The 24,103-nt window shown below is 34.8% G+C and overlaps 1 protein-coding gene across 19 annotated transcripts in view; it reads right to left on the reverse strand.

Moving 5' to 3' along the window:
• The window catches only part of Mllt10 (MLLT10 histone lysine methyltransferase DOT1L cofactor), a 189,860-nt gene that overhangs the window by 23,242 nt on the left and 142,515 nt on the right, over positions 1-24,103 (reverse strand). For all 19 annotated transcript variants that reach the window (XR_002484032.3, XM_040277627.2, XM_078023328.1 and 16 more), the window contains one exon: positions 5,918-6,096. Coding sequence is in view for 18 of the 19 variants with exons in the window: in XM_040277627.2 (XP_040133561.1) it covers positions 5,918-6,096 (179 nt within the window). In the remaining variant the exon portion in view is untranslated. The remainder of the gene's footprint in view (positions 1-5,917; positions 6,097-24,103) is intronic.

Genomic DNA, 24,103 nt, shown 5'->3' on the forward strand with positions numbered 1-24,103 from the left:
TAACATATATTATAAAAAATATATTTCAGGTGGAAATTTCTCCTGTCAATCGGTTACCTCTTATATTTCAAATGTCTGCTTATGTCCACAGAGATGTGTATAAAGAGCTCTTGCTGTAAAGTAGTAACTCTAACAAACTCTTATATACTTGTTTCATCATAAATGAGTTAGTTGTATACAGATTGGAGAAAAGAGCAATGTTTGCTCAATTATGTGAAGACTTACAAGTAGGTATTGTTTGTCGTAGATTTCTCCCTGTTCTATGTTGATAAAGGCAGAAATAGGAAAAATGAGCCAGAAAAATTAGATCTGTAGGGACAGTACCTATGGGAAACTTCAACTTTGGAAAGTATTAGAATATATCAGCTAGAAGCATATTTGGAATTTCATACAATGAAAAGGTTATAGCAAGCATTTTCAAAACTGCACAATTAACCTGCCAATAAACATTAAAGTCAAATGATTCAAACAAGCTCTAAAATGAACTGACTGTATATACACATCTTAGAAGAATGCCTGGAACATAGTAAGCATTTATATTTTAACTCATTTAAAAATTATTTTTGTAAGTAATTATGGTTTCTATTTTTGTAATTATGGTTTCCATTTTTCTACTAACTACATTAGAGAGTATAATTTACTAATCATATCTCGATATTGTACCAAATTCCCAAAATTAAAACCCATTTTTCAGTAACATGGTATAACAGTGTAGACTGTATAAACGTCTCATTATACAGTAATATTATAATCTGTTCTATAATAATATAGCAATACTACAAAGTAAATGTTTTTAAATATAGTTTATATACTTCCTGAATTTGCAAACACAATGTTCGACCAGAAAGATCTCTAGGAAAATATGAATGAATATTACACAGAATTAGAGAACCAATGGAAAGTTTCATCTATGCTCCAGCTCGATTCAAACTTCATACTATGAAACACATTCTGGTAACAGAGCCCATTTCTGTGTGAGCTACCACCAGTAAGGCTTTAATACCCAGCGTGTGATGAGAGATGAAACCAACTGTGAACAACTTTCAGGTCCCGTGAGTAGGCTGACTGTTGAAGCTGTCAGGTTCAATTGCATCACTTCACATTATTCAATGCCCCAAACTGCTCCCTAATTGTGAAGAGCTTAATGTATTCAAAACTATTGTTTAGGCTAATGCTGAAATGTCCCACAATTGAGTTCCCAAAAAGTAGTAGGAGGGATTAAAGTGTAGTTAAATCATCACTCAATACTCATGATTGGACAACAGGACTATACACAATATCCAACCAATTTTAAGTAGGCTTCAAAATTGGTTAATATCTTGTCCATGGATCTCTTATTTTTTTAGGAAAATTAAATTCCTAGGAGAAAGACAGCTATTGAAGTAATTTTTGATCTGGAAAAGACCTTCATCCACAGCTGAACCCAACATAGCTACATTATGGAATTATAGGTTTTAACAACAAAAAAATTTCGTACTATTTTTAATAAAGGAATTGTTTCTGTACAATTCCTCTTTGTACTGGTAATCTGGCTGTTTTTGTAACAGTTGAAATTAATACCTATTAATGTCCTTTATGATCTGCATTTAAACTTAAAAACAAAACTATATAGCAGAAAGGTGAGGAACAAAGTATTATAAAGAAAAAACCCGAGGATCACACAAATTAAAAGACCTACCACCCAAGGTCACATTCGTGAATGCTAAATCTCCTGGAACCCAGGTCTTCTGACTCAAAAAATTTTTGCTGTTTTTGTGTTCCATCACACAAATGGAACATGGTAAAAATTTTTCAAAGAGTTACCTCTTAGCATAAGAGGCACATAATTAGAAAATTAATTTTTATAATAAAAAATGTTCATTAAAAGAGGTAAATTAGAGCTATCTTGATTCCAGGCTTACTTTCACCTCTCAGATATGCATTAATCTTTTCATCATCCAACATACTGATATATTAAAAAGTTATAAAAACTTAATTTTGCTTAGAAAGGTAAATTCCTTAAAATTTTAATTCATTATGAAATTATTTAAAAATATAAAATGTTCATTCTAATCAACTAAAACACAGACATGCCACTTTCTTTCCCCCTCAATTAGTTGAATCTGCCTAGGCCACATTCGTTTTCTCAAATAGAATGAAAGTGTCATTATCAGATACCACCTCAGAACAAATCCAAGGCTACATATAAGATAATACATCCAACATGTGCATGTGCATACACACACACACACACACACACACACACACACACACACACAGAGGCATGTGCTATAGTACTGGAAACAAAGTGATGAAAGTGTCACAGAAATCTAAGCTGTTTTTATAAATAAAAAAATAATATCTGTATTTAAGATACTGAAATGTCTGTATTTAGTAAATATTATATAAACAAACACTGTTTGTTTAAAGTTTTTAACTTTAAATGCTTTTTAAACTTATATCATTCTTATAAATTCTTATACATGAAGTAGGACAAGAAACCACGATTATATACATGGAGACTACATCTAAAAGCAAAAATTGGAATGTAATATATGAAACAATGTAATTATTTTTCATTACATTCAATCTTAAATTCTTCTATTAAAGATGTCATTCTTCAAACAAAAGAACTTGTATTCTCCCAAAGAGACAATGAATGCAGAACTAGGAAAAAGTGGAATTTGAAAGGAAAAATGAAAAATTATTGGTATTCTTAGAGAAACTAATTTATTTTTCTACTTGTGATCCAACAAGGGAAGAACACACCATTAATAATCACATGGACAGGAGTTCTATCTTCCAATAATGTTAAGAGACTACAATTTTAACTACATTACTGATATATCCTAGTGTACTGTAAATGCAGGTACTCTAGTAATTATTTGTGAAAAACAATTATGCTAAAAACAAGTACAACATATTAACACAAAATTAACACTTAAGATTTTAAATTGATTTAGCCAACAGTTTTTCTAAAGTTTTTTTTTTTTGAACTTGGATTGCTAATCATCAGACTTCCCTCCTCCCCACTGCCCATTAAAATCCAAAATCAAGGATCTGTGGTTGTGGCTCAGTGGGAGAGTGCTCACCTAGCCATGCATGAGGCACTGGGTTCAATCCTCAGCACCACATAAATATAAAGACATTGTGCCAACCTAAAACTAAAAAATAAATATTTTTTAAAAATCCAAAATCAAGTTAATTTCAGTTTATAAAGTTATTTTTGGTTTTAAATTTTTATTAGCCCTTCTTGATTTACCTCCTATTATGAGAATTCTTAAGAGAGCAAATAAGTCAAACAAAAGGACTATATTACTTTTATAAAAACAAAGTCAAAAAAGAAAAAGAATGATCCCTGGGGATTTTTATCCTCACCGGCAGCAATTCACTTACTAAAAATTACTACTTTAAATTTATTGGTGGAGGGGGTTGGTAAGATGATTAGCATTAACATTAATCAAATTTAAAATTTATATTCTCTACTCATATTTTTAAAATCATTTTCTTCCCAGTATGATGATTCTTGATGATTGTGATAACACTCTTAGAATTACATTTTAAGTATTGATAGTTTCCATTTATCTTATCACACACCTAAATAAAACACTAAGATGTGATTATTTAAACACAGTGAATTGTATGGTTTGAAGACATACGAGGCCTCTATAAGAGTTAAACAGAAATGAACTTCGCCATTTCAGGAAAAAAATTCAATTACCAATTTTAAGAGTCCTGTTACTTATACCTAAATATTGAGGACTATCTTACTTTCCCCCTTGCACTCTGCCTAGAAATTTTCACATTTTTTCACATTCAGCATCAGCACAATTGTCTCAGGAAGCTAAATGGAAGTAGTTCTGCACTCAGTTCAATGGAGAGGTCAACGTGCCTCAGTTGCTTGGAGACTGATGGTTGCTACAGCAGCACCAGATAAGCCAAACTAAATAAGCTTCAGCTTCAAGGCAGAAAGCATTTACTGCTAGGCAGAAAAACAGATGCAGTTGTCAGCATGCAGCATTTGAATCTAACTGGATGATCATATTTATGAGAAACTCATCTTATTGAAACATGAAAAGGGGATAAAAAGTAAAGATTTTAATTGGACTGAATCCTAGTTATTGGCAACTATGATTTTTTTTCAGTGAGTCACATGTTAAATGGAATTTTCCCTCTAGCTACAAATTTCTCTTTACCTCCCTACATCCCCCATCCACCTCTCCCTAATGCTAGCCCCTAAACCCAAAAACATAATGAATGAGATTTTTGCATAATTCAGCCTGGAATTAACCAGAATAATTAAAACAGACTTTTGTAAAGACAGAAACAAAAATGCACATTGAATATATTCATGTGAGACTTGGTCCAAGGATATAAAACTATCATAAGATATGGTTACACTTAATTAAAAGAGAAAAAAACTATTTATGAAAGCCATCGTTTCAATATCCTTTTACCCTCCTAACCCCAAACCCTTATACCTACCCTCACTTCTCTAGAGAAATGAATTAAAGAAAGACCCTCCTAAAGTAATCAAACTCTCCTTACTCAGGTTAATAGGTTCACCAAATAGTTAACTTTCATCTTCAAAGATGATACTAGTAATCATGATTTTCTATGCTGACCGTCTGCTGTTCATTCTGACACTTGGCTAAATTATAATGGTGATTATTTGCACTGTATCATTCACTCACATGCTTTAAAGATAACCTAATACTGAGATTTGATATACAGCTTACAAAAATACTGAAAAATAATGTGTGTATACATAGGTATGTATGTGTGTATATATATACACACACACATATATACACACACACATTATATACAAATACACACACACATACACACTACATACATATATATTCTAAAGCCCCATACAATGGAAATTATGCACATATACTAAAAGCTCAAATTTACAGCAACTTATAAACAACTACTTAACTAGCTGTTTGTAATTAGATATTTACAATTAAAATTATACTATTACAATATTGTTGAAATGTTGACTTATGACTTGAATTTTAGAAAATAACAAATAAAATGACAAAGAATGCCAAATAAATTTTTAAAAGATTTATTGCAGTTGCACCCACCTATATGCCCAGGTACTCAGGAGGCTGAGGCAGAAGGATTGCAAATCTGAAGCCAGCCTTGGTTAGCAAGACCTTATCTTAAACTAAAAAAATAAAAAGGGTTGGGGCTACAGTTCAACAGTAAAGCCTCCTAGGTTTCAATAAGTACTTTAGGGATCTTAAATTATTACCTTTTGAAAAGTATGTCTATAGTTTTGCCCATTTATTGTCCTATTGATACAATTTAAGATTACAAAGCTTCCCTTCTTCCTTCCTTCCTCTTTCTTCAGTACTGGGGATTGTACTCAAAGGTACTCTACCATGGAACTACATCCCAGCCCCTTTTATATTTTTTATTTTGAGACAGGGTGTCAATAAGTTGCCCATACTAGCCTCAAAGTTGTGATCTTATTGCCTTGGCTTCCCAGATTGTTGGCATTACAGGTGTGCACACTGCAAAAGGTGAACATTCATACTAGTTTTTAAATTCTTAGACAACAGATATTCATATATTATTTTGTGATTTTAAAGATTATTTTAAAACCCCATAAAAGTGCAAAATTGGCTCATACTTTGTCACCATTATGTTTTTAAAGAAAAGAATTCAAAACTCTCCTGAATGTATAATATTACATCAGGACAAAGTCAGAAACAAAGAAAGAGAAAAGAATCATTTGGTACCCACACAATCATTTGTCCTCTCTCATGAAGATCATGTAAAATTTCCTATTATTAACAAGTATAATACAATTCAGATATTTCATACATTAAAGCTCTATTTAATTTGCCTCTCCTCCAACTACCCTTACTTTAAAAAATGGCAGACGCATCTGAACCTGACTTCACAACATTATAATATGTACCTGAGTTGTAACAACAGCAGGGGTTACAGATGATGCAGCTGAGGGGGAGAGTGCTCCCACTTGTTGCAAATGACCAGAGGACTGCTGAGGTAAATGAGAGCTGGAGACAGGAGTGCTAGATCCTGAGCCAGATACTACATTTGGAAATGATACTGCTACATCATTGCTGTTATAAATACCTGCAAGAAAAGAAATCTTATTCAACAACTTGTAGTCAAATTTGCCACAGACACACAAGATTAATTAATGAATGAGAATACTTACATTTCTTCCTGATCCCTCTCCCAATTTAAAATTGTATTGTTGGTGTTAAAAAATACTGATATTTTATAAAATACTTGTTTAAAAGAACCTAAATAATTTTTCATTGGGCAAAACACTTTTGACAAAAAGACAGGAACCACATTGAGAAGGCTTTTATAAAAAAACATGAAAGTTTGTAGAAGGTTCCTAAGAGCAATCAAAGTTTTCTGAAACAGGAAATAAAGAAATCAATAGCTGTATAACAATCACTTGGTAAGTCTTTCAAAACAAATATGCTCAAAACCAGAAACAATGTAAAATGGGAAGAGAACTTGTTCTAGAGTTCTCTTCCCATTTTAGTACCTGAGTATAAATGTAGGGGTGGGGGGGGTTAGAATGGAACTTGACTTGAATTTCAGAGAACAACAAAGACTGTGAGGCCTGATGACTTTCTATTACACAGCTGAGAGAATAAAGAATAGAAATGAATGTGAGAAACATTGAGGAGATAGAACAGACCTTATGGTTGACTGTATGGGTGTGTGGTTGGGGGTAGAATGAAAGAAAAGGGAGGATTAAGGTATGAGGATGATTTGGATGGCTAGGAAGTGGTATCATTCACTTCAGGAGATAAAACATGATAAAAGACTTGGTGAAAAACACTTTCAGTTGCTCCATGGGGGCAGGTAAAAGCCAGAAAGAAAAGCAGAAATAAGGATATGGGGGCTAGAAAAGAAAATGAGAAGAGAAAATAATCCTAAATTAAGATCAAATAAGTAATTACTTGGGGAAAGCAAGTGTTTTTTTTTTTTTTTTTAATGGGGAAAGTTGCCCATTTATGCTAATAACAAAACACATGGAGAAGAAAGGCTCTTTGAGGATAAAAGAAGAGATAGGAACACATCTATAAATGAGTAGTTCTCAAGTGCCCTATGGGGTATTTGACAATGTCTGGAACATTTTTGGTCACCAAAAACTGTAGAATAGTACTCATATCTATTGGGTAGAGGCTAAGACTGCTGCACAAGATAATTCCACAACAAAGAATGATCAGGCCCAGAGTGTCGGGTTTGGAGGTTGAGAAACCTTGCTATAAATATAAACATGGGCTCACAAGAGGGAGGGAAGATCAAGAGAACTTGACATTTAAAGAGAAAGAAAAGAATGATCTTAGTGGGCTGCAGTGGCTCCCCACCCACCCCCTATAAATTATTTTTAGAAACTGTAGCCCTAGAAGACAACAATTACTAAATTATATTAACAGATCAATTTACTTTGAACATAAATATTGCCTGGCATGGTGGCACACACCTGAAATCCCAGCTACTCAGGAGGCTGAGGCAGGAGCATCTCAAGTTTGAGGTCAGCCTGGGCAACTTAGTCAGACCCTATCTCAAAATAAAAATAAAAAGGGCTAGCTCAAGGAGCTAAATATCGCTTCCAATTTACATGAGCAAACAGATATTTAAAGAAATAAAGTTACTTCCTTGGTGATCTAATAAGAGGCAGAATCAGGAATCAAACTCATACCTGCCTGATTCTGTAAAATGAAACCATGTCATAATACATTTTTTATGATTTTTCAGGTATTCATTTTTGTTACAGGGGAATTGAACTCAGGGACACTTGACCATTGAGCCAAATCCCCATCCCTATGTTGTATTTTATTTAGAGACAGGGTCTCACTGAATTGCTTAGTGCCTAGCCATTGCTGAGTATGGCTTTGAATTCGCAATCTTCATGCCTCAGCCTCCTGAGCCACTGTGATTACAGGCATTTGCCACCACGCCCAGCTCTTTCCTAATACATCTTTGAGGTTCCAGATGATCACATTCTTTGAGACACCTGTGGGACACAGGACTCCTGTATACACTACAATACAATGGGACGAGCCTGAGGCTTGACAGAAAAATCAGTTCTAGGCACACAGAGGGATAGCAAATTAAACTTGCAAACTCAAAAAGACTTTCTGTTGGCCTGCACTATGGCTAAAAATTTTAACTACCTGCTCATATGTAGAAATACTGAAATTTCAAATTAAAAAGTGTAGATTTCTAGCTTCCTTGGAAAAACTGAAGAACTGTCAACAATCTGGCTGGAGCTTCAAGACATAGATAATTTAATCCACCAGAATTCTCATACTGTGTTCACTCACCTTTTTACCCATGTATATATATAATACCACCCAGCATCTCTAAGTATTTGATTTACCACTCTTAATATGGACAATGGTCAAAGACAAGCACCAAAATGATATCTATCACCCAGGGAACGTTCTTGGCATGATTAAGAGAAGTGGACCAAAGACAGGATCTTAGGGAATTACTATTTAAAAGGTAGACAAAGAAAAACAAAACCACAAAGGACAAACTTAGAAGACTGACATCTTAGGAATCACAAGTTTAAAAAAAAAAAATTCGGGGCTGGGATTGTGGCTCAGCGGTAGAGCCCTTGCCTAGGACAGGTGGGGCCTGGGTTTGATCCTCAGCACCACATTTTTAAAAAGGTATAAAAGAAAAAGAAAAAAAAAGTCAAAGGAAAAGGTCAACAAAAACACTGATGATTGAAGGCCAGAAAAAGAAGTCACTAAATGTGGCAATAAATCTTGGTAAGAGGACACTTTAAAAAAAATAAATAAATAAAAAGATGTTAACTATATGTTTTTTTAATACCTTTTAAATTTATTTTTATGTGGTGCTGAGGATTGAACCCAGAGCCTCACACATGCTAAGCAAGTGCTCAACCGTTGAGTTTAAGAAATTTGGTTGTACAAGACAGAAGAGACCACAAGCCCTATAATCTTAGTGACTAGAGAGGCGGAGGCAGAATTGCAAGTTTGAGGCCAGCCTAAGCAGCTTACAGAGACCCTGTCTCTTTACTAAGTAAGTAAAAAGGACTGGGGATGTACTCAGTGGCAAGGAATCCCTGGGTTCAATCCCTAGGACTAAAAAAAAAAAAAAAGGAAAAAGCGCATCAAGAAATGAGTATTTACAAACCTTACACTGCAAAGGACAGGCACATATCCAAGAAAAAGATATGTACTTTTAAAAATTGATCATTTCCATGGTTCATTCAATCAATATTTATTGACTCTGTATTATTTAAAAAAAAAAAAAAGTACTAAAGACAGCAAGAAAAAAAATTCTGCCTTCAAAGAATCTCACAGCAGAGGTAATCGGTATTCGTAAGCTACTAATATTCAGAAGCGAAATGCTAGTGAGCACCCTAAAAGTACACAGGAATTATAAGACTATTTAAGTTCAGAGGAAGACTCAGGTACACAACTACAGAACTACTGAACAATTCTCAAAGTGTCTTAAAAGATAAATTGCTGATTGCATTATTAATTTGATGGTGAAAAAGCTCATCTTTTTGTATCACTGGGGATGAAACCCAGGGGTACTCTACCACTGAACTACACTCCCAACTCTTTTTATTTTTTCAATGAGACAGAGTTTCACTAAGGCGCCAAGGTAGGCCTTGAACTTGTCATTCAACCTAAACCTTCCAAGTCTCTGGGATTATAGGTATGTATCAGACCTGGCTGAAAGGCCTACTATACATAGATTCTCCAACATTGTTTTTTTCCTTCAGGTTTTTAAAAAATCTTTAATTTCTTTTTAAAATTTTTAATTTATATATGACAGTGGGATGCATTACAATTCATATTACACATATAGATCACAATTTTTCATATCTCTGGTGTTCCTTTTAGATGTATATGACAGTAGAATGTTTTTCTTGTTTTTGTTGTTTTGGTGCCGGAGTTTGAACCCAGTGGAGAATTAACCACTGAGCCACAAGCCCAGCTCTTTTTTATAGTTTATTTAGGGACAGGATCTCTCTGAGTTGCTTAGAGTCTCGCTAAGTTGCTGGGGCTCGCTTTGAACTTGAGTTCCTCCTGCCTTACTTTTCAAGCTGCGGGGATTACAGGCATATCCTCCAACTTTTCAAAATAAAATACAAAAGTTAGCAGTAAATAGCATGCTGGCATCAAAATAGAACAATCTTTTGACTGAGACAAAATTGGATTCAAATATGGACTTTTCCAACTATGTGATCTTAAATCATTTATCTTTTTTTGAGCCTCCATAATACTGTCATTTATATAACAAAAATCATAGCTACCTGACTTTGAGAATATCTATTTACTATCTAGAAATGCCTCCCCCACAGTAAGTTTCAACCAAATGGTAGCCACAGCTACCATTTGGTTGAATTTAAATTCTATTTAAATTCTAACTAAAATAAAAGTCAAACAAGTGAAATATTATAATTGTCAAGGCCTCTAATGTTCCCTACTACACTCTGAAAGCAGTAACAGCTATCACCACATGCAGTCATATATCAGGTAACTATAATATTCAGGAAACAGAACTGTGGTGACTAAAGACTTTTGATCTTGTAACTTTAATTCTGTTTTTGATATTGTACTAATATGTGATTAAATGCAAAATTGCACAGCCAAATGACAATCCAATGATGACATTCTGAAACTATATGTCACACTCAGGTTTCTACTACAAAAGATAGCACATCAAAATTTTCCTTTTCATTCAAGACAGAAGAGCTTAAAATTCTAAAATCTTTTTTGGAAAATAAGGATTGCTGATAGCCCTCAACTCCCTCATACCTCAGGTATGATTAGTATGAACAGCGAAATAAAACCTCTAGATTTTTCTTCACAGGAAAATAGTCCTATTAAATTTTTCTGTATCTGCTTTCTATTTTATTTCATTCTGTGTCCATATTTTACAAGTTATATACTATTTTAACCAAACCAAGGTGACATTCATTCACTTAAACTGAACTGAATTCTAGAAATGCTCAAGCTCTAAGAAAATACTCTGAAAGGAATCTCTTCAGGATAGAGAAATAGAAACAAAGATACAGAATGATACAGAGGATGGCAGGAACAGATTGATTCATATTCATTTATCTATTCATCCATCCTCTATCTTTCCTTCTGTCTAGCAATCAAATGTTGAGAAGCTACTAGGAAACAGGCAATTTACAAGGAGCAGGGAATAAGCAGGGAACGGCCAAGACAAGGTAAGCTCTCAAGGAATTTACAATTTACCAGGAAGGTGACCATTAAAACAAGTATATGAATATAAATGCCAGCACATATTATGATGCAAGAGAAAAGGTAGTATGAGAGTGAAAATTAGAAATCAAGAAAGATCTGAGACAAAAGAAATTAAAGGGATACGGATAGGAAAAGAACTCAAACTATCACTATTTGCCAACCATGATTCTATACCTAGAAGATCCAAAAAAATTCACCAGAAAATTTCTAGAACTAATAAATGAATTTAGCAAAGTAGCAGGATATAATATCAACACCCATAAATCAAAGGAATTTCTGTACATCAGTGACAAATCCTCAGAAAGACAAACTAGGAAAACTATCCCATTTACAACAGCCTCAAAAAAAATATAAAATACTTGGGAATCACCAAAAGAGGTGAAAGACCTCTACAATGAAAACTACAGAACTCTAAAGAAAGTAATTAAAAAAGACCTTAGAAGATGGAAAGATCTCTCTTGTTCCTGAATAGGCAGAATTAATATTGTCAATATGACCATACTACCAAAAGCACTAAAAAGATTTAATGCAATTCCAATCAAAAATACCAATGATATTCCTCACAGAAATAGAAAAAGCAGTTATGAAACTCATCTGGAAAAAATTAGAGACCCTGAATAGCTAAAGCAAGAGGAGTGAAGCAGGTGGCATCACAATACCAGACTTTAAACTCTACTACGGAGCTACAGTAACAAAAACAGCATGGTGTATTGGCACCAAAACAGGTTTGTAAACCAGTGGTACAGAATAGAGGACAGAGACAAACCCACATAAATACAGTTTTCTCATATCAGACAAAGGTGCCAAAAATGTATATTGGAGAAAAGATAGCCTCTTCAACAAATGGTGCTAGGAAAACTGCAAATTCATATGCAACAAAATGAAATTAAGCCTTTATCTCTCACCATGCACAAAACTCAACTCAAAGTGAATCAAGGAACTAGGAATTAAACCAGAAACTAATAGAAGAAAAAATAGGCCCAAATCTTCATCATGTCAGATTAGGCCCCGACTTCCTTAATAAAACTCCTGAACTACAAGAAATAAAATCAAGAATCAATAAATGGGATGGACTCAAACTAAAAAGCTTCTCAGCAAAAGAAAAAAAAAAACAGTCAATGAGGTGAGTCTACAGAATGGGAGCAACTTTTTAACCACACATCAGATAGACCACTAATCTCTAGGGTATATAAAGAACTAAAAAACCTAACATCAAAACAACACAAATAACCCAATCAATAAATGGGCCAAGAAATTGAGCAGACACTTCTCGGAAGGTGTTATACAATCAATCAACAAATATATGAAAAAATGTTCAACATTTACAGCATTTAGAGAAATGCAAATCAAAACTACTCTAAGATTTCATCTAACTCCTGCCAGAATGGCAGCTATTAAGAATACAAACAACAATAAGTGTTGGCAAGATATGAGGGAAAAGGCACACTCATACTTTGCTAGTGGGACTGCAAATTGGTGCAACCAATATGGAAAGCAATATGTAGATTCCTTAGAACCACCATTTGACCCAGTTATCCCACACCTGTCTATACCTAAAGGACTTAAAAATAGCATACTATCATGCCACAGCCACATCAATGTTTATAGTAGCTCAATTCACAATAGCTAAACTGTGGAACCAACCTAGATGCTCGTTAATAGATGAATGGATAAAGAAACTGTGGTATATATACACAATGGAATATTACTCAGCTTAGAGAATGAAATCATGGCTTCTGTAGGTAAATGGATGGAGTTGGAGAATATCATGCTAAGTGAAGTAACTCAATCCCAAAAAACCAAATGCCGAATGTTTTCTCTGATATGTGGATGCTGATCCATAATGGGGATGGGGTGCGGGGAACATGGAAGGAATGGAGGAGCTTTAGATAGGGTAAAGGTGAGGGAGGGAAAAGGAGGGGCAGGGAGTAGGAAAGACAGGGGAATGAGATGGACATCATTACCCTAAGTACATGTATGAAGACATGAATGGTGTGACTCTACTTTGTGAACAACCAGAGATATAAAAAACTGTGTTCTATATGTGTACTATGAATTGAAATGCAATCTGCTGTCATGTATAACAAATTAGAATAAATTAAAAAAAAAAAGAAAGAAAGACCTGTCTGAAATGATACACTGTGTAAGCTGAGAACTAAAAGTTGGGTAGATGTAAAAAGTAAAGCAAACAAATAAAGCTGTTCAAAAGACACTAAAATATTCAGTGGTGAAAAAGTAGGTAACAGCTAAAGAATAGTTAAGAGTAAGTAGTAGAAGGAAAGCTTGAAAGGTGAAAGAAGCAGATCTCACAAGACCTGGAAAGCCATGTAAAGATGTTTAGAATTTATGCTACGATCAATAGGGAGACACCAGATTCATGACTTACTGTTTTAAAAGATAATCCCTCTGACCACTATGTTGCAACTGGATTGGAAGGCAGATAAATGGAAAAGAAACAGACTATTTCATAAATTAGATGAAAAACTACACCCCTCTGAACTAACAGGGAGGATCTGAAGTACATCCAAAAGTTAGAATTACCTAAACTTAATGATTACATTTGGTAGGTAAGGATAGAGAAAAATATTAATGAATGACAGCTTTCTGCGTACTGATTAAAAGTATAATTTACTGAGGTGGTCAACCCAAAAGAATCACTTGAGTTCACAAGGTCAAGACCAATCTTGATTACACAGAAAACTCTGTACCCTCACCCCCAAACAAAAAGCCAACCTAAGTCTTAAGGACTTCTGATACTTTAAGGACAGTTCATGGAGGGGGAATTTGTAAAGCAAGATGCAATCTATAAGAGAAGGAGAAAAGCATGACTGTGGTGTCACTGAAGCCACACAAAACAACATAAAGAAAGGGAGGGTATTAACTGTATCAAATGCTACTGAGAAGTCCAGTTAAAATGTAGATAAAATATGCTCATAAAATTTGGAAACATGGGGACAGATGGTGATCTTTAGAGTACGATGGCCCAGGGCAGTGGTACATGCCTGTAATCCTAGCTACTAGGGAAGTTGAGACAAGAAAATTCCAAGTTCAATACCAGCCTCAGTAACTTAGCAAGACTCTGTCCCAAATTAAAATGAATAAATTAAGGGGGTAGGTGATTTAGCTCAGTGGTAGACTATGCATGAGGACTTGGATTCAATTCCCAGCACCAAAATATAAATTTTAAAAATGTAAATCACAGCCTATTAAAAATCATTGCATTAGCCATTAATGGGTGGCAACTTGCAGTGTAAAACCCACTAATGGGGCAGAGATTGTGGCTTAGCGGTATAGCACTCGCCTGGGGGGGAGGGGAGGAACGACACAGGACGACCAGGGTTCAATCCTCAGTGCCACATAAAAATAAAGGCATTTTGTTGTGTCTATCTACACCTAAAAAATAAATATTAAAAAAAAAACTTTTAGAAAACCCACTAATACATACATAAATCAAAGCATCACCTTGTCTCTTATTAAAAAAAAAAAAAAAAGGATAGTAAGGGCAGAAGCCAAGAGAACATTCAAGTTTTAATGAGCACTTCCAAAGCAATTACACAAAATTGATAGATTGATATCTAAGACACATATCTGCCTAGTGACAGAAATATTAGTATTCACCAACCTGAGTTTCTGCTAGCCAGTTTTGAACTGCCTAGGTCAAATCAGTACCATATTGAGTTGCTTGTTCAGCAAAAGAACCAAAGTAATAAACAGGATCATCTTAAGAAATAGTTAACAAAGCAGGGATGATACCAATGATTTCAGTATTGGTACAATTAGTTTTGCATATATTAGCATGTAATATGTACATACACATTATATTTACACGTTAGTATTACAATCTAAAGTTAGCATATGTCATACCATACAGTAAGCATTTAATAAGTAATAACCATAATATTAATCATAAAGGAGAAATAATATCTACTAATATTGCCTTAGCAGCCCTTCCCTTTGGCATCTAATAGATAAATGCAATATTCTTTATCTTTTACTCCCCCTTTCTAGATTACGGAATATGTCTCCATACATAACTAAGGCATTCAAACTCTGAAAGGGTAAAACAAAATTATATTAGAGCTTTGTTTCCTGAGACTCTTAGCTATCTTGATGGAATACAGTACTTGTAAATCTACTTAGGCAAGCATTAACTATTTTACTTTTTATATATTGTTTCTTTTGATATTAACTACAAAAGTTAGCACACTCACTAAAAATTTGAAATACACAGAAAAGTAGATGGGCTGGGGCTCAACGGTAGCACACTTGCCTAGAATGTGTGAGGCACTGCACTGGGTTCGATTCTCAGCACTGCATACAAATAAATAAATTAAAGGTATGTCAACAACTAAAATAATAATAATAATAATAATAATGTAGAAAAGAACCATAAATATTATTAAAATTTTGATATGTTTTCATATATTTTCAATGTGTAGTTTGTAGTTTTATTCTACCTGCACATTAAATATAGAATTTTAATCCTTTATACACTTAACACACAGCAGTCCCCCCTTTACCAGCAGGGATTTCTTTCAAGATCCCCCACTGACACAGGGAACCACAGACAGTACCAAGCCTATAGATACTTTTTTCCCTATTCCCTGAAGAGCATTATCACATAGTACCAGATTTAAAATGTTCTTTTGTGTTTTGTGCCCTGGTTGCCTCCTCTGTATCCCTACTCTTGGTGCTTTGGATCCATTACTAATTAAAATAAGGGTTATTTGAACACAAGCACTGCACTACCATAAAAGTCAATCTGACAACTAATATAGCTAATAAGTGACTCACAGGTGTAGTATACGCAGCATGAACATGCTGGACAAAGGGATGTTTATAATTCTGAGTAGGGCAGAGTGAGAGGGTGTGAGATTTTAAATTTAGGAATAGTTTATTTCTGGAAAGTTTCCAATTAATAACTTCAGACCACTGTCCACAGTGGATAACAAAAAACACAGAAAGTGAAAGCGTAGACAAGAAATGATTACTATACATACTTTCCTATTTTTAACAACATTTTTTTGACTAACTCCATAGGACATTGCATAGTTACCTTTGTTTCATGATTGTACATGGTGGTGCATGCTTGTAATTCTAGTGACTCGGAAGATTGAGGCAGGAGTATTGCAGGTTCATGGTCAGCCTTAGCAATTTAAGACTGTCTCAAAATTTTTAAAATATTTTATTTATTTCTTCAGGGAGGGAGTTTACTGGGTATTGAACTCAGGGGTACTTTGGCCACTGAGCCACATCCCCAGCCCTATTCTATATTTTATTTAGAGATAGGGTCTCACTGAACTGCTTAGCACCTCGCTTTTGCTGAGGCTGGCTTTGAACTCACCATCCTCTGCCTCAGCCTCCCAAGCCGCTGGGATTACAGGCGTGTGCCACCATGCCTGACCACAATTTTTAAAATATTTTTTTAAAACACTGAGGATATAAATCAAGTGGTAAAGCACCACTCAGTTCAATCCCCAGTACCAAAACCAAATTTTGTTATATAATATAAAACTTATGTTGCTCCTATGCCCGGACACAATAATAAATACTATGAAAAAGAAAACAGATGCTATCTTTGTATTCATGATGCTTAAAGTAAAGGTGACAGACATTAAATGAATAATTATACGAATATTTGTAGTATGAGGAAAAAGTGTAATGTGCTATGACTAAGAGATACCTTAATTGAGATAAGCAATACAAAGTGAATCTTTATGAAATAAACTAAAAGAAAGTACTTAAAGATAATTTCTGTTGTTTCCCTGTCCAAAATTCTTGCTGATATCATCCTATTTTTCTATATAAGAAATACCCCTCCCACATTTCATACATTATTGGCCCAGGATGAATGTGGGATCCAAGCTGAGGAAGTCAAATTGTCTCATGAAAATTTAAATCCTAAACTCAAAAGGGTAGAAAATTGTCAGACCCAAGTTAGTCTAATAATATCATGGTAGAAAAATTAGGAGCCCCTGGATTAATATTTGTTTATAACCACTGAAACTATCCTTATTTCCTTCCTTCCAGAGATATGAAAAAGGGGATGAGGATTTTCTTTTCTCTAAAATAACCATATATATCCAATAAATCTTTTGCTTAAATTGGACAGGATTCACATCTGTGGCTTATACACTATGAATCCTAGCTGACAGAGCCAGTATGGTACATTAAGCAAAGAAATACAATGTTCAACGATGGAGGTTGGGACCGGCTTAGGTAGAGGCTTACAAGCCACAAGGCTTGCTCACTCTCGAGCACACGCCCAGGATTAAACCCAGAGTTACCTTAGCACTGAGCTATATTCCCAAACCTTTTTTTATTTTGAGATAAGATCTCACTAAATCACTGAGGCAGAATTTGTGATCCTCCTGCCTTAGTGTTCAAATAGCTAGAATTACAGGCATACATCAACACACCTGGCCATAAAGGACTTCTTAATTTTACCCTAATGGAAAGAGAAGATTCTGTTTTGTTTCATTTTGCAACACTGGGAATTGAACCCAAGGGTAATCTATCACTGAGATACATACCAAGTCCTTTTCAGTTCACTTTGAGACAGGGTCTTACTAAGTTGCCTAGGCTGACCTCCAATCTGCTATCCTCCCGCCTCAGCCTACTGTTCCTGGCTCATTTCAGAGTAACCAGAAGAATGGCATGACCAGAATAATAATTTTATAAGGTCACTGTGACTGCAGTGCAGACAATGACCTGAAAAATCGAATCAAGTAAGATTATTTTAGTAGGTATTAGATATTTTAGACGAGAAATTTTAAATAGCTAAAATTTGATGAGAATTAATGAAGAAAAGCGTCTTAAAGGGCCACCAAGCTAAAGAAGCATGTTTTAAAAGCAAGGTAGTAATTAAAAAACACACACACACTTTTAAAAGAAGGTGTTCCTAACAAATCTGCTAAGAGATCAGATAAGATGAAAACTGAAAAATACTCATTCGATGACATGAAAGCCATTCCTGACCTGACTGGAGTTGCAGCTACAGAAGTCAGTTATCAATGGGAGAATTCCTGTATCTGACAATAGGCAGAAAGAGAACCTAAAAACCCCAATTAAAGTTACCTAAAATGAATACCTGATCTCACAAGAAAGGAAAAGAAACTATTAAGGGTCAAAAATGAAAAGTCTGATGGCTGCCCTATAGGAGTCATCCTGTCTCAATAAAATAAGAGCTTTCGTTTCAGTGCTCACAAGGAAAAAGAGATGAGACCTTGATCTTCTAATGGATGGAAGATGGAAACTGATGAGACCCTATTTATATAGCTGAGACTTTCAAAGGGCTATACTTTCAATGGAAGAGTAGGTTTCTCTCTCTCTCTCTCTCTCTCTCTCTCTCTCTCTCTCTCTCTCTCTCTCTCTCACACACACACACACACACACACACACACACACACACATACATACACACACACACACACACACACACAAAAAAAAAATCCCACACCAAAAACCATAGCATAGGGAGAAAATAAAGAAATTTGTCAAACTTGATCTATACTTCGGAGACTTTGGTGAAAATCTGCCCTTAGGTACAAGATGTGAATTGAGAGAATGTGTCTGGTTTACAAAACAAAATATGAAATGAATGTGAGAATGGGTCAGACGGGAAAGCAAGCACCACACCTCTATAAAAGGATATATGCTCAGCCACACTAAAAAGTAAATTCACGATCCTAAATTAGAAAACATGAAACAATCCCCATGATGACATATAAGCAGACAAAAATAGACCACCCTTTAAGAACCTTAGAAAATAGAGGTGGCAAATAAAAATCACATAGTAAAAAAATTTAAATGATTAAGAACCTAAAATGAGGAATGAAAATGAGAAAGGAACCAGGAATACCTTGCTGTGGTAGGCAGAATTCTAAAGACTTCCCCTACAAATTTCCCATTCCCTGGTTATTTAATCAAACATTAGTGTAGGTATTGCTGGAAGAAACTTTGCAGATTAAAATAAGAAAACCGGCCAGCTGACCTTAAAATAAGATGCAATGAGTCTTTAAGAATCAAAAGGAAGGCTGGGGTTGTGGCTCAGGAGTAGAGTGCTCACCTAGCATGTGTGAGGTTTGGGTTCGATCCTCAGCACCACATAAAAATAAATAAATAAAGGCATTGACAATTACAACTAAAATTATATATATATATATATATATATATATATATATAAAAGAAGAAGAACCAAAAAGGAGAGCGGAAGAGCCACTGGAAGATATGGCAAAAGAAAAGAGAAATGCAGCAGATTGGGAAATCAGAAAGATTGTGTGAGAAGAATCTACCTGGCCTTCACTAGCTCTAAAATGTAGAAGGGTAGCCCTTTTGCTAAAAACCAGTAAGAAGATCAAAACCTCAGTCCTACACCTGCAGCGAAGAAACTAGAATCTGCCAAGAACTAGCATGAACTTGGAAGTGGCTTCTTTCTAGAGCCCCCTGATAAAAGCACAGCTGGCCAACACCTTTATTTCAGCTATGTGAAACTCTAAACAGAAAAATCAGCCAGCTCAACCCAAACTACTTATAAAATAAATGAAAGCTAATAAATATGTGTGCTCTTGAGCTGCTACATTTTTGGTAATTTTTTAATGGAAGCAATAGTAAAATAATATATTTGCATGCCAGAAAGCAAAGAATCATTCAAAGAATAACAGGAATGTTTCAAAAGGACATGGAACTTGTTCAAGTACTCCTATTGGCAAAAACTGTGAACAGTTTCAGTTTCACAATAAATCATGAGGGCTACATTATAAATATGCTAATCTGTAAATTTATACTGAAAGATAAGCAATGGGATTTTTACATAGTCCCACAGTTTATTCCACAAAATAATTAATACTTATAAAGGGGGGAAAAAAAGAAAACCTTTACACTGGAAAAGCCTGATTGTGTGTCATCTGTTAATATGCAATAAAAAGATCATTTCTATGATATTCTGCCTCAAAAACATAATCTAAATTTTTAAAACCTGAATCTAATTTAAAAAATTCAAAATTTAATTGGTCGTCTTCAAAAATATTAACATAACCATTCAAAAAAGACTAAATGGTAGTTGTCTCATTTACACTTGCAATATTTCTATACACTTGAGATTGTTTAAAAATATTTTTAGATGTGAAAACGAACTACATACTTCAAAAAGAAAGAAAAAAAAGAAAAGGAGAGAGAAAAGAAGAGAAAAGAAAACCGGGTCCATTTTAAAGGGGACCCCAAAGAATTTCTAAAATTGAAAAACACAAATTTTTTTCCTCAACAATTAGGTAAAACAATTAATTAAACAGACTAAAAGCAGGGCACATGCCTGTAATCCCAGCTACTCAGGAAGATGAGGCAAAGTGGATTAAGAGGACAGCTTGGGCAAGTCGGTGGGAACAGACAGGTGGGAACTTGTCTCAAAATAAAAAAGAGTAGGGATATATCTCAGTGGTAGAGCATCCCTGAGTTCATTCCCCATGGGGATGGGGGACAGTGGGAAACAGAGCTAAAGACATGATTACCAAATTAGTTAAAAAAGGAAAATAACTCAATCCAGAATAGATAGAGAAATGGAAAATATAAAAGAGAGCTTAAGGAACATAAAGGGCAGAAATAAACTCCAATTGTGTCTAACAAACATTCCATACAATAGACTGGAAAAAATGAGGAAAAGTACCAAGCGTGGTGGTGCACACCTATAATCCCAGTGGCTCAGGAGGCTGAGGCAAGAGGATCATGAGTTCAAAGCCAGCCTCAGCAAAAGTGAGACATTAAGCAACTCAGTGAAACCCCATCTCTAAATAAAATAAAAAACAGAGCTGGGGATGTGGCTCAGTGGTTGAGTGCCCCTGAAGTCAATACCCAGTACCAAAAAAAGGCGGAAGGGTGGGGGGAGACAGTGATTTGTAAAGTATGATGGTAAAGATTGTGTCCAGAATTGAAGAAAGAAATCAGGAAGCACAAGAAGTCTCAAGAAGAAAAAAGTCACACACAGACATGTCACAAAAACAAAAAAGGGATCTCAAAGGATCAGTGGCAGAAGTTTCAGGACAGACAATAGGAATGCAGGATCAAAAGAATTTGGGGTTGAGGTTGTATCTTTTGTTTGTTTGCTTGTTGTTTGTCATTTCTTTGGTGCTATTGTTTTCAAGAAGAAAGAGAGAGTCAAGTATGATTAGAAGTAGATGGTAAAAAGAGAGAATGAAGAAACTAAAATGACAAAGTCTGCAAGAAGGCAGAAAAAGACAAAATTTAAAGCACACTTAAAGACTAGCATTTGAGGGGCTTGTGTTGTGGCTCAGTGGTAGAGCACTTGCCTATAAGCATGACTCAGTGAAAGTAAAGAGATGGATAATATTAATCTCATTTGCAGAATTAGGTTATAAGATGATGAAATTTTCTGGTAGTAGGAGGAAAAGACAGATCTAATATATTGGGGATGGGGAAGGAAAAGTAGGTGGAGTTCAAACTACATCAGTGAGCCAGGAAGGGTGGCATATGCCTTTAATCCCAGTGGCTCGGGAGGCTGAGTCAGGATGATAAGCCTCAGTAACATCGAGGCCATAAGCAACTCAGTGAGACCCTGTCTCTAAATAAAATACAAAACTGGTTTGGGGATGTGACTCAGTGGTTGAATGTTCCTGAGTTCAATCCCTGGTACAAATAAGTGATGCAGAAAGTAAAAGTTTACTAAAGTATATTAACATTACAAAGTAATTTAAATGTCTACTGAGGTTATCATGAATCTATAACAATATAAATCTGTGTGTTTTTTTTCTTTAAAAACACAGATAAGTATAAAACTATGGATGGTCAAATTAATAAAAGAATACCTGAATTAAGAGATGAGATATACTAAAATAAATAATAATCATTAAATACAAATGTGAAACATCAAGAAATGCTATTATGCAATGATTCCTTTTGCTGTTGCTTAAGTTTAAGGGAAGTGAAAGAAAGATTTAGAAAGGGAGAAAGTGCCAACTAAAATGAAAAATAATCTTATTAGATCTGAGTGTGGTGCCTGCTATAGTTTGGATTTTCCCTCCTTTCTTTTCATTGGTGAATTATAATTATATATAACAGTAGGCCTCACCTACATATTTGTACCTGCACATAGCATAAATTGGTCTACTACAATTCCCCGTACATATCTCCTCTTCTCCTCTCTCCTATAGTTTGCATCTTAAATGTCCCCCAAAGACACAGGTATTAAAGGCTTACTCCCCAGGGAGATGCTACCAGGATGTTAAAATGCTTAAAAGGTAGGACTTAATAGGAGGTCACTGGACTTATGCCCTTAAAGGGGAAAATGGGACCCCAATTCCTCCTCTTCTCTTTTTGGCTTCCTGGAAACAAGCTGAGTGGCATTTTCTGCCTCATGTCCTGCCATGATATGCTGAGGCCTTGCCAAAGGACCAAAAGCAAGAAGCCAACCTCTGTAGACTGAAACCTTCAAAACTGTGAGCCAAAACAATCCTTTTCTTTTTATAAATTTATTATCTCAGTTATTTGTTATTCTGACAGCTAAGTGTCCTAGAAATGTATCTGTGATACTGGTTAGACAAACTTCCTAAATATCACTTGATTATCAAATCCAGGAAATGCTACAAAAAATGAGTGTACTCTTTGTATTACTAGTACTTTCAATTCTTTGCTATGACAAATACTTCTGTAGCCTTTTCATATTATGTACACTTCCCTGTGACAAAAGTCTTTTTTTGTCTATTAATCCTTTTAGACTTTTTCTTCCCAAGGAAAATTTCAAAATTAATAGTTCAATGTTTTAGAATTCTCCATCTTTAAATACTTTAAAATTTTTCTGCCAGATGCAGTGGTGTACAACTATAATCCCAGTGACTCAGGAGGCTGAGGCAGGAAAATCACAAGTTCAAAGCCAGCCTCAGCAAGTTAGTGAGGCCTGAAGCAACTTAGTGAAACCTTGTCTCGAAGTAAAAAACAAAAAAGGCTAAGGATGTGGCTCAGTACCCCTGGATTCAATCCCTGGTACCAAAAAAAAAAAAAAAAAAAAAAAAAAAGACACTAAATTAAATTTAAATCAAATTCCTTCAATGTCTAGATGAAATTTTTCCACTCTTTTCACTGGCACTTTATGGATGGTTTCAATCTAAGAATTTTTTTTTTAAACTTTACTTCCATTATTTCTTTGAATTATTTCCTCCTCTCCACTTTTATTTTTTCCCCTCCTGGGGATTCTATTACCTGGATTCTACTTTTGTCTTCTATATTATTACAAAGACTTTATTTAATGTATACATATGTATAATCCTTTTCTTCTTTCGAGGATTTCCTTCATCTAATTTGCCCCTTGATTACTTTGTTCCTTGGCTACCTATATTCATTGTTATTATCTCATTTATTGTGTTTTCTGCTTCCACTGAAAAAAGTTTTTAATACTAAGGTTTCTACTGTTTCTTTTTAATACTTTGTTTCAAATTACTATTCTCTTTTTGTATCTTTTATTACACTTGTTTCTTTTCTTTTCAAAAAGGGCATGGATGTCCACACCTGTAAACCCAGAGACTCAGTAGGCTGAGGCCAAAGGATTACAAATTGAAGGCCATCCTTAGCAAAATATGAACCTTCCCAAAGTACAGGTTGTACTGTTTTATTTATCAACTCAAATACTTCTAATTTCTTGACTTAGTAGCCAAGGCAGTGATTTCTCAAATATTTCATATCAAATATAATTATCACTGCCACTTTACAGCCTGTGTATTCTCAGGTCAGTGCCACTGGCTTGTACTAATTATATACCTGAGACTGGGGAATCCAGCTGTCATCCCTATCTCTAATAGCTAAATTCTACACATTCTTTAGGAATCAGGTTAAATCAATATCTATCTATC

Source organism: Ictidomys tridecemlineatus, chromosome 10, assembly GCF_052094955.1.
Source record: "Ictidomys tridecemlineatus isolate mIctTri1 chromosome 10, mIctTri1.hap1, whole genome shotgun sequence".
In the NCBI taxonomy this organism is placed as follows: Eukaryota; Metazoa; Chordata; class Mammalia; order Rodentia; family Sciuridae; genus Ictidomys; species Ictidomys tridecemlineatus.